Genomic DNA, 12,287 nt, shown 5'->3' on the forward strand with positions numbered 1-12,287 from the left:
CTATCCTATAAGTCAGTGTTCCACCCTTTAAATAGGTCTTGAGACATGACTAATATTAAATAAGCCAGCACCCCATCTGCAGACAGCTATTTCAGGGTGATAGCCCCTCATCACCCCAGTGCAGAGCAGAAAGTACTGGTTTAACTGAGTAAGAGGCCTAAGGCCTCTTGCACACGAACATCCGCATTACACGGCCAGTCCATAATACATGGGCACCGGACCGTGTGCACTCCACAACACGGATACGGACCCATTCACTTGAAGGGGTCCACAATCACGGATATGCAGAACAGAAGCACGGATTGGAACCCCACGGAAGCACTACGGAGTGCTTTTGTGGTGTTTCGGTCCGTGCCTTAGCAACCGCAAAAAAATAGAACTTGTTCTATTTTGTTGCGGTGAAGATGGATCATGAATCTATTCAAGTTGAATGGGTCTTGATCCATCCCAGCCTCCACACGGACGTTGCCCGTGCATTAGGGATCGCAAATTGCATTACCCAATGCAAGGAACGGATGCCCAACGTTCATGTGCAACAGGCCTAAGTCTGGTGGCATTAGAGGCAGAGCTTGTTCAGAACTCATTTGCATGCCTTTCTTCCCAAAATCCACAAGTAACACATGGGGATTTTTGTGCAGAAATGCAGCAAAAAAATACGTGCGAGTACTCCTGTGTGGAAATATCACAGTGTATAAGAATACCAGCAAAGTGTGTGATATTACACAAATCTCATACACACTTTGCGGATTGTTTCCGTGCGAAACCAACATTGCAGATTTCCAGATCCGCAGCTTAACAATTATATTTGCAGTTTTAATTGTGGATTTCACTGTTTTCAATGGAAGGATGAGATCTGTGGCAACACCGCATCAAATCAGCACTAAATACCTCCATTAGAAATTGTTGATTTCGGTGCAGATACGATGCAAAAAACGCATAGAAATACACACGGAAATTTATGCGGATCTTATTTGCATTCACCCGCACTAGTGTGAAGGTGGCCTAATGGTATTTTTAATTTTGTTCCTTTTCATATTCCTGTCTCACAAATAAAAATAAAAAAAAATTATGTATAACTAATGTGCAAACAACCTCAGTTATAATATTTTATTAAAAAGCTAAGCAACCACTCAAAATAATCTCATGCACAATCAGAAATTAATCGAGCATTTTGAGAACCCGGCTACAGTAAAGGGCACCTCCAACCCTGGGGCTGTTCTCTGGAGATGGGCCTGAAGGCTCTTCCGCATGGGAGCCTTACAGTAGCGCTATGGATGCAGGCCGGTGTAATGTAAAGGCCGTGCCTGGAATTATTACAGTAAGAACAGTAATCACTTTTTACAAGGGAAGCCTTGATGAAACAGATGCTTTATTTCACGCACTAAGGAAATCAGTGCCATATATATATGCGAGCTGCCAATCCAACAGAAGCACAGGGAGACGATGATTATGTGTTGCAGGAGGGATGCGGCAGCGGCTGCCGGGAGTCTTTCTGAGTCATGTACAGTGGCAGATGAAAAAGGAAGCGTCCTATCCGTTTCCTCACACAGATAGCCTCGCTGAACTCCATCAGCTAATCGTTTCCTTCTGCAGGCTGCCTTTTATCTGTCTGCAATGATTAACACCGGGGACAAACAGCCCAACAACCACTACAACTCCCAGTGTGCTATTTGACAATTATATAACTTAGGGGAAGTACTGGTTCTCTTTAAAGGGGTTGTCCTGGCTAGAGATAATGTCAGGATAGACAATCACTATCAGATTGGTACCCCCACAGACCAGCTGATCTGGAGAGCCAAACGGTACAATGGATGGAGTGGAAGCAGACAGCGCCGTGCAATGTGTAGTGGCCGTGGCTGGGTACTGCAGCTCCTATTCAAGTGAATAGGGGCTGAGTTGCAGTATTCCAGCGCTGGAAACTGTGCTGTGTACAGAGCCGTCTGCTTCCATTCCATCCACTGCATAGTCCCTTGTCCAAAAAACAGCTGCCGATGGCAGACCCCCACGGATCTGATACTGATGACCTATCCAAAGGATAGGCCATCATTATCTCTAGCCAAGACAACATCTTTAAGGACATCAGTCATGTATGGAGACTTCGTGACAATGCTCCATGAGAAGATAGTATGCAGGTATCTCCTGGATCAGCTGAGGCGGCTCATCACTACAGCCAGCGAGCGCTATCCACAGCCATTTCCGGTCGTCTCGGCACAGGAGCATGAAGTGCAGGCAGTGGTGATCTGAACATCATTGGAACAGCGGAGGGACGGGGGTGGGGGGTGAGTATATATATGATGTTACTTTTTTATTTTTTAAGGCATTTGCAGGCCATCGCAAAGCTTTTTTATTCTACTGAAATACTGAACATAGAGATCAACCTGCAGACAAAATCCAAGGCAAATATCACAACTCTTAGGCCTCTTTCACACGGGAGTCATGATTTTTGCCCGGATAAGATGCGGGTGCGTTGCGGGAAAATGCGGGATTTTTCCGCGTGAGTGCAAAACATTGTAATGCGTTTTGCACACGCGTGAGAAAAATCTGCATATTTGGTACCCAAACTTCTGCACAGAAGTTCGGGTTTGGGTTAGGTGTTCTGTAGATTGTATTATTTTCCCTTATAACATGGTTATAAGGGAAAATAATAGCATTCTTAATACAGAATGCATAGTACAATAGCGCTGGAGGGGTTAAAAAAAAATAAAAAAATTTAACTCGCCTTAATCCACTTGTTTGCGCAGCCCGGCTTCTCTTCTGTCTTCTTTCTTCAGGATCTGGGTAAAGGACCTGTGGTGACATCACTGCGGTCATCACATGGTCCATCACATGATCTTTTACCATGGTGATGGATCATGTGAAGGACTATGTGATGAGCGCAGTGACATCATCACAGGTCCTTTACCCAGGTCCTGAAGAAAGAAGACAGAAGAGAAGCCGGGCTGCGCAAACAAGTGGATTAAGGAGAGTTAAAAAAAATATTTTTAGATTTTTTTTTAACCCCTCCAGCGCTATTGTACTATGCATTCTGTATTAAGAATGCTATTATTTTCCCTTATAACCATGTTATAAGGGGAAATAATAATCATCGGGTCTCCATCCCGATCGTCTCCTAGAAACCGTGCGTGAAAAATCACACCGCATCCGCACTTGCTTGCGGATGCTTGCGATTTTCACGCAGTCCAATTCACTTCTATGGGGCCTGCGTTGCGTGAAAAACGCACAAAATAGAGCTTGCTGCGATTTTCACGAAACACACAAGTGATGCGTGAAAACCACCGCTCATGTGCACAGCCCCATAGAAATGAATGGGTCCGGATTCAGTGCGGGTGCAATGCGTTCCCCTCACGCATTGCACCTGCGCAAAACTCTCCCGTATGAAAGGGGCCTTAGGGTTTGTCCTTCTTTATAGAAAGGGAGGGGGTCCTCAGTGATCTAGACTGTACAGAGCAGCTCCAGTTCTGGGGATCTCCTGCACGCATAAGAGCTCATTCAGACGAGTGATGTTCACGGCCGATTGCAGACTGGACAGTTCACTTACACATTATAGACAATGGGCCAGGTTACATGTCACATTTTCCGCATGGACGATCGGTCTTGTGCGTAGAAAATCGCAGGATGCAGTACATTTTATTTTCTTCCAATTTTCACCACAATTTTTGTGAGATAGACATCTGTTTTTGGGGCCTAAAACACTGCATTGCTCGTCTGAATAGCCTAAAGTGGATGTCAATCAGCTGCTTTATTCTCTGTAAGGCCCCATGCACAACCGCAAAACCATGGATCCGCAAAATTCCAGATCCCTTCCGTGTGCAGTGCAATCCGCGTTTTTCTCACTCCTATCAATAGAGATGACTATTCTTGTCCGCCATACAGACAAGGATAAGAAGTTCTATAATTTTCAGAACGGACATGCGGAACTCTGGACGAAACCAATTTGTTCAAAATATCAGCTTTACTGTGGCCGGGGGACTGAGGTGTTCAAATATATTCTTGCCGATGAGGCCACATTAAGATGGCACCGGAACATCATAATTTTACGCGTGCGTGGTTACTGTGAGTAGCGGCGCATGCACGAATATACTTCTTTGCGAATCGGGATCCACAATCATAACGAATCCGAAGTTGCCGCTAAAATCACATAGCTCTGAGCATGTGTACTAGTACAGGGGTCAGCAACCTCCACCACTCCAGCTGTTGTGAAACTACAACACCCAGCATGCTCCATTCACTTCTATGGGAGTTCTGAGAGCAGCTAAGCAAGAGTGCCTGCTGGGAAGTTGTAGTTTCACCACAGCTGGGGTGCCTAAGGTTGCTGAACCCCGGTAGTGGTGAGCGATTACTTTGATAGCACAAAGGGTTAATACAGTAAAACGAATTACCCGCCCAGTCTGCTAGGAATTACAATTTCCACTGGTAAAGGTGTTTCCTATCCCGCCACATGGAGCATGACATAATCCTGGCATCATTTAATTTCAGGGCCATGTCAGTAATCAATTAAGCGCAGTAATTGGCATTGTCATACGGGGCAGTCGCTGTATCTGTAAGCTGTTAAAAACAGATGTATTGGGCCCATCCCTCATCTTGAACCCTGATTTTTACAGGACTGAATCTCTGATCAAAGTTAAGTTGAGTCTGCAATCATTTAGCCCAGAAATGGGTGAAAAACGCAAGCTCCCAGTAGACAATTATTCCAATTGTCCACATTACATTATTTTGGGTAGTATCTTTAATCATTGCCCCAATTCACTAAATGATGCTACCAGAGATCAGCACATTGAAGGCCTACTTAACAAAATGCATAGCTTAACTAAAATGATATAATGGGGACATGCTGGGAGCCTGGCTTCATACCAGCGCATTATACAACAGTGTCCAGGATTATTTTCAGAAAGCTCATATCCTCCAGGGCTTCGCCATCTCCCTACTGGACATTCCAGTAGATATGAAATTCTACTGTAAGGGGAAATGCACACATTTAGGATTTATGTGCGGGAAATGCCGCACTGAAATCCGTGTGGACAATCCGTACCAATTGGTGCGGATTTTACTAAGTGAATGAAGAAGATCCGGTCAGCAAAAATAAAATAAAATTACATTTTGCGGATTTAAAAATCCACACCGCAGGTCAAAATCCGCGAGGAAAAAATCCACCTCATGTGCATTTTCCTCATGCAATCCTCATCATGTGCATTTAGCCTTAGGCCTCTTTCACACGCACGAGCGTGACGGATTGGCTCTGGATGCGTTAAACTCGCACCATTTGGCAACTAAGTTCCGTCGGTTTTGTCTGCGATTGCGTTCAGTTTTTTCCGCGCGGGTGCAATGCATTTTGATGCATTTTTTCACGCGCGTGATAAAAAATGTAAGGTTTACAAACAACATCTCTTAGCAACCATCAGTGAAAAACGCATCGCATACGCACTTGCTTGCGGATGCAATGCGTTTTTCACTGAAGCCCCATTCACTTCTATGGGGCCAGGGCTGCGTGAAAAACGCAGAATATAGAACATGCTGCGTTTTTCACGCAATGCAGACACATTGAAATGAATGGGTCAGGATTCAGTGCAGGTGCTATGCGTTCACGTCCCTCATTGCACCCGCACGGAAAAGTCGCTCGCGTGAAAGGGGCCTAAGGCTACCAGCACACAGTGCAGATTTAGTCGCAGAATATTCCGCGATTGAAAATCAGTTCCATTCATTTGCATGGAGCGGGAAGCACATGGATTTCTGCAAGTCCCAATTAGCTGAAAGGAACTGATTTTCAATTGCGGAAATCCGCAGCGCGGGAAGGCGCTGCAGGAAAAAAAATCCGCCATTTATTTATTTTTCTAATTTTTTGTAGTCTGAGCATGCGCAGACTGCAAAAACTGATCCGTTTTGCCGGAACACTCGGAGACGGATGCGAGTCTAATACATTCCTATAGAAAAAAATGCTGTCAGGCAAGTGTTCAGCTTCTTTGGCCGGAGATAAAACCGCAGCATGCTGCGTAATTGTCTCTGTCCTGAAAAGTCATAATGACTGAACTGAAGACATCCTGATGCATCCTGAACGGATTTCACTCATTCAGAATGCATGGGGATAAAACTGATCAGTTCTTTTCCGGTATAGAGCCCATAGGACGGAACTCTATGCCGGAAAAGAATAGCGCTAGCTGTGAAAGTACCCTAAGTCAGGCAGGCGAGCATCTGAGTGTCCATCACAAAACCAGGACAAGCAAAATATAAAGGTTCATATTGGAAAATTGTATAATACTACATTGTACAATAATTTATCTGTTGAAATAGTAATAATCCTGAATGATTAACCACTTAAATATATATATATATATATTATGTGGTTATTTATCAAAGACCAGCTTTTTACACCAGCCAGAGAGTGCAAAGAACTTATGACGAGGCACCGCATCCTAAATTAGGTGCATCCTCTGGCAGTGCGCGCCTGGAGTGAAAGTCTACTCCGCCTACTGCCTGAATGAAGTAGGTTTTCAACAACTTTTATGCCTGAAAATGACATAAATGTTTCCAAATGTGCTGGTGCCTATTGTCCTGCTCCGGTCTGGTACCTTCAACGCCCCCACCCTATCCTTTGGCGGGGACAGCATAAAAACACCCACCCATGTGACAAAATACTGTCACATGGGCATTTAAAGTGGCAAAATAGGGTCTCTAGACTGTTTATATGCCAAAAACTGGCCGTAGCGCTGTAAGTAAATGACCCCTAATATGTTCAAAAGAGAGGGTATAGGGGGACATATGTAACTTACCAATACAAAGTCTTTCTGTGATGTTCTCTAGCATTATGAAGTGCCACCCAACAGTTATTAAAGGTCTTCTCCAAGGACAGCCCCACTACTCCAGTCCTGATAATGTCCACTAATAGCGGGCATGTGATGCAGCCCTGCCCACCATAGTCTCCTATACCAGTGATAGGCAAACTGCGGCTCTCCAGCTGTTGCAAAACTACAACTCCCACCATACCCTGCTGTAGGCTGAAAGCTGTAGGCAGTCTCTGCATGCTGGGAGTTGTAGTTCTGCAACAGCTGGAGAGCCGCAGTTTGCCTATCACTGTCCTATACTAATGCACTGCGGCTGCGTTTGTTTCCTGGTGTGCAAGTGCAATTAAATCTTGGTATAAGTAAAGTATCATCTTCATCTGCCCTTTCACATCAGCCAACTAATGCAGACGCAGTGCATTACAATGGGGGACGCTGATGGATGAGGTTAAGGCACGTGCCCCTTAGGGAGCAGCAGGCTTGTCCTCGGCAAAGACCTGGATGAAAAGAAGACAGCGCTCGATAATAGAGAACAATACATATTAGTAGGCTACATACAGGTGAAACTCGAAAAATTTTGATATTGTGCAAAATTCCTTTATTTCAGTAATGCACCCTAAAAGGGGAAACTAACATATGAGATAGACTCATTACATGCAAAGCGAGATATTTCAAGCCTTTGTTATAATTTGGATAATTATGGCTTACAGCTTATGAAACCCCAAAGTCACAATCTCAGGTCCCCTTTGCTCAGGGGGTACGGATTAATTAGCTGACTAGAGTGAGACACTTTGAGCCTAGAATATTAAACCTTTTCACAATATTCTAATTTTAAGCTGCATTAATGCAACTCCTTTTAATTTGCATTACTGAAAAAAATTGACTTTTGCACGATATTCTAATTTTTTGAGTTTCACCTGTACATCCCCATTTTTCCACTCGTTTGTACACATCATAAATAAATTGGCCAACACCTTTACAGGTATACTACTTAGAAAGGTTGTAAATGAACCCCAATACTATTCAGAAGTCTTCAGTGTGGCTCCACCACATGCTCTGGAGGCATTGACTCGCTAATGGGCTATTACTAATGCCATGGGTTACTCTAAATCTTCCACTGGAGGTATAGACAGTTTACACATAACATAAATTATAATCTCATACACCAAGAAGCCAGATTAGAATACAATTACAGTTTTAATTTGTAGCCTTACAGTTAGCAAAACTAAATACCATAGTGCAGCCAGCCAGGTTCATGAGTTCCTGATGCTTCTACATTCTACATAATTTCTTATTTTTTTGACCTGCTCACTGAGATGGCCGCACATGCTCAGTTTCATCCTTCTTCTGCCTCCTGAGCTGTGATAGGGAGAGCTAAGACACGCCCCCTGAGCTGTGATAGGGAGAGCTGAGACACGCCCCCTGAGCTGTGATAGGGAGGTCATGGACACGCCCCCTAAGCTGTGATAGGGAGACCTCAGACACGCTCCCTGAGCTGCAGCAGAAAGATGTTGTCATGTACTATATAATGTTCATTTTTGACATTATTCATGGGATAACCCCTTTAATGCAGAGAACATCAGATTGTTATGTACCTGGGCAGTCATTAGGAGGCTTGGGGGGCCCCTGGGCATTGGCCCACTGGGAAATTTCCTGGGGCAGATAACTGTACCAGAGTCCCATTCAAGTTTCTTGTACAGTCATGAGGCCAGCATCGTGGTCAAGCAAAAACATTGGTTTAGCTTTGCATTTCCTTCAATATTGTGTCCACCTAAAAATCTGTAGGGGTCTCAGAGGTTGAACCCCCACTAACCATAAAGTGCGGCAAATCCTAGTGCTATGTCATCACTTTATGAGATGTGAAAACCCTTTAAAGAAGTTGTCTGAGTTTTTTATGTTAATGGCCTATCCTTCGGATAGATTCATCAATTTCAGATGGGTAGGGGTCCGAATCACGGCACCCCTGCTGATCAGCTGTTTGAAGAGGTCATGGCTCTCTGGTGAACGCCGCGCCCTCTTCCAAGGCCACTGATGTCACGCTCATCAGTCAAACGGCCTAGGGACAGCTCAGTCCCATTCAAGTGAATGAGACTGAGCTGCAATACCAGGCACAACCACTGTACAATGTAGGGCACGGTGTTCTGCAAATTGCAAGAAGGCTCTTCACCCAGTTGATGGGACAGGGGTGCCAGGCGTCGGACCCTCACATACTGATGACCTATCTTGGAGGATAGGTCATTACGGTTAAACCCTTAGGGTTGATTCACACGTCCGTAGTGCATTGCGGATCCACAATACACCCGGCCGACACCCCCATAGAAATGCCTATTCTTGTCCGCAATTGCGGACAAGAATAGAATAGGACATGCTCTATTCTCTTGCGGAGCTGCAGACTGGAAGATCGGGGGCGCGCTTCGGAAATGCGGATGCGGAGAGCACATAGTGTGCTCTCCGCATCCATTCCATCCCCATAGAGAATGAATAGGTCTGCCGCACCTGTTCCGCACGGAACGGATGCGGACCACACTTGCGGATGTGTGAATGGAGCCTTAGACAACCTCTTTAAGGTGATGGCTAAATGAAGTTGCACGGGAGTCACAACGTGACTTCAATTGGTCCCTCTAGAAAAGAAAGGCACAAGTGACTACGACCAAACTTATGACACAGTTGCAATCATACAGTGCAGCAAACATAAACTGCAGCACTTACCAGGCATGTGGACCACAGTATCCTTAGTATGGCCGGGAGGATCCTCGATTTCTTCCTTTGAGTTTCCTATTTCACCATAGTAGAGAGCAATCCCCAACTGTAAGATGCGGATAAACATCGGAAGTTGCTGATCGGTGAGGGAGAGTTTCAGACTCTCAACCATCGTATGAATCTAAATAAAACAACATCGGGCGGTTACAATCTACCAGTCCTCTAACCTGTATGAATTTAATATAATTGCTAAAGTAAAGGCATTCTGCTGGATCAGGATATTTCTGAATTAAAACTTTTGGGATATTATATAAAGCAATAGGACAATGGGAACCTGACTAAAGCTACTTTCACACTTGCGGCAGGATGGATCAGACAGGCTGTTCACCCTGTCGGATCCGTCCTTCCGCTATTTTGCCGTGCCGCCTGACCGCCGCTCAGTCCCCATTGACTATAATGGGGACCGGGGCGGAGCTCCAGTGCAGCACGGCGAAAGGCCGCCGGACTAAAAGTCCTGCATGTCCGATTTTTTTTGTCCGGCGGCCTCTCAACGCAAACTGCCGTGCTGGGATGGAGCGGCGGTCCGGCGAAATAGCGGAAGGACGGATCAGACAGGGTGAACAGCCTGTCGGATCCGTCCTGCCGCAAGTGTGAAAGTAGCCTAAGGCTGATTTCACACTCAGCGTTTAGCAATAAAACATCACATTCTTTATGACATTTTTAACAGTGTTTTATCTTCTTCTGCCAGCAGATGTCACTTTGAAATCTATATTGAAGATACATGCAAACGACCGTATGCGTTTTGCGGTCTGCAAATTGCATCCATATGCCATCAGTTTTTTGTTTTTTTTGCAGATCCATTGTAACAATGGCTAAAACGGACAAGAATAGGACATGTTCTATTTTTTTTGCGGGGCTACAGAATGGACATACTGATGCGGACAGCACAGTGTGCTGTCCACATTTTTTTTGGATCCATTGAAATGAATGGGTCCGCATCCTATCCGCAAAAAAAACAAAAAACGGAACTGACACGGAAACAACAACTTTCATGTGCATGTAGCCCTAGGGAACCTTCACAAGACAGTATGGATGACCTCTGTGTTGCATTTTTTTTTTTTTTTTTGTGGACCCATCAACAGCAATGGGTCCATGAACCACATTTTGTGGCCAAGTATAGGATAAGTTATTTTGGGAACAAACTTATGGATGAGAAAAGCACACAAACCCTATTGTGTTGTGTGAATGTTCCCACATAATAGATCTGTCAACCATGCATGGGGTTTGCAGACGTGCAGTAAAACTGCAGTATCGAAGCCATATCATAGCAAATTTACAAACAGATTGAAAAGGAAATAAACATACGGATTTCATGTAAAAAGACTAAGAGCTCATTCAGACGGCCGTATATACTGTCCGCAAAAATGCGGATCCGTTTTTTGCGGACAGTTCAGCATGTCCGCAAAAAAAAACGGATTGCATTCCCGATTTTTGCAGATCCATAGACTTTAATGGGGCCACGTCCTGATTTTCAATGACAAGTATAGGACATGCTTCATTTGTTTTGCAGAGCCGTGGAACGGAAGAAAAGGGCCCCACAGAAGTAAATGGGTCAAGCAAATGCTTGTTCATCAAGGAATCAGAACCTTTCAACAGGTTTAAAAAACATTGTTTGCCGGCGGCACGATTTGCTGCCGGCAAATAATGATTCTGTATGGGGACGAGCAATGGCATTAGCGATTACTGCTCCAAATACTGAGGAGGAGATCATGTATGCAATAGCAGCGGTCTCCTCTGCTGACGAGCAGGAGATTGCCAGGAAGGAACGCTTCCCTGCCAACAATCGCCTGGATGATTTACTCATTTAATATAAAGCCTTAGGCCTAGTTCACACTTCAGTGATTTAGGCCTCATGCACACGAATGTGCGTCGGCCGTTCCTTGCATTGGGGAACGCATTTTGCTGTCCCCAATGCACGGGCACCATCTGGGTGGTTGCTGCAGACTCATTAAACTTGAATGGGTCCATGATCCGTCTGAACTGCAAAAAACTGAACATTTTACATTTTTTTGCGGTGTGAAGGCATGGTGCGAAACCCCATGGAAGCGCTTCGTAGTGTTTCCATGGGGTTCCGTGTAGGGGTGCACCGAAATGAAAATTCTGGTCCGAAACCGAAACTTCAGGATACCCCTTGACCGAAACCGAAACCGAAACTGCCTTTTTGCCCAAATACTTTTAAAAGACCCCCCACCCCATAACAGTGCCATCCACAGACCCCCCCACCTCATAACAGTGCCATCCACAGACCCCCACCCACCCCATAACAGTGCCATCCACAGACCCCCACCCACCCCATAACAGTGCCATCCACAGACCCCCCCCCCACCTCATAACAGTGCCATCCACAGACCCCCCCCACCTCATAACAGTGCCATCCACAGACCCCCACCCACCCCATAACAGTGCCATCCACAGACCCCCACCCACCCCATAACAGTGCCATCCACAGACCCCCACCCACCCCATAACAGTGCCATCCACAGACCCCCCCACCTCATAACAGTGCCATCCACAGACCCCCACCCACCCCATAACAGTGCCATCCACAGACCCCCACCCACCCCATAACAGTGCCATCCACAGACCCCCACCCACCCCATAACAGTGCCATCCACAGACCCCCACCCACCCCATAACAGTGCCATCCACAGACCCCCACCCCATAACAGTGCCATCCACAGCCCCCATTGTACAATTAATAGATTAATAGAAAATAGCGGGGAGGAACTGGGAGGAGGAGCTGGGGGCCGGTGC

At 45.6% G+C, this 12,287-nt stretch overlaps 1 protein-coding gene across 7 annotated transcripts in view; it reads right to left on the reverse strand.

The window, feature by feature from the left end:
• VPS13B (vacuolar protein sorting 13 homolog B) overlaps nt 1-12,287 on the reverse strand; it is a 988,099-nt gene that overhangs the window by 871,721 nt on the left and 104,091 nt on the right. For all 7 annotated transcript variants that reach the window (XM_044295329.1, XM_044295331.1, XM_044295327.1 and 4 more), the window contains one exon: nt 9,483-9,654. In XM_044295329.1, coding sequence (XP_044151264.1) covers nt 9,483-9,654 — 172 coding nt within the window. The remainder of the gene's footprint in view (nt 1-9,482; nt 9,655-12,287) is intronic.

The sequence above is a fragment of the Bufo gargarizans genome, chromosome 5 (genome assembly GCF_014858855.1).
Source record: "Bufo gargarizans isolate SCDJY-AF-19 chromosome 5, ASM1485885v1, whole genome shotgun sequence".
Taxonomy (NCBI): Eukaryota; Metazoa; Chordata; class Amphibia; order Anura; family Bufonidae; genus Bufo; species Bufo gargarizans.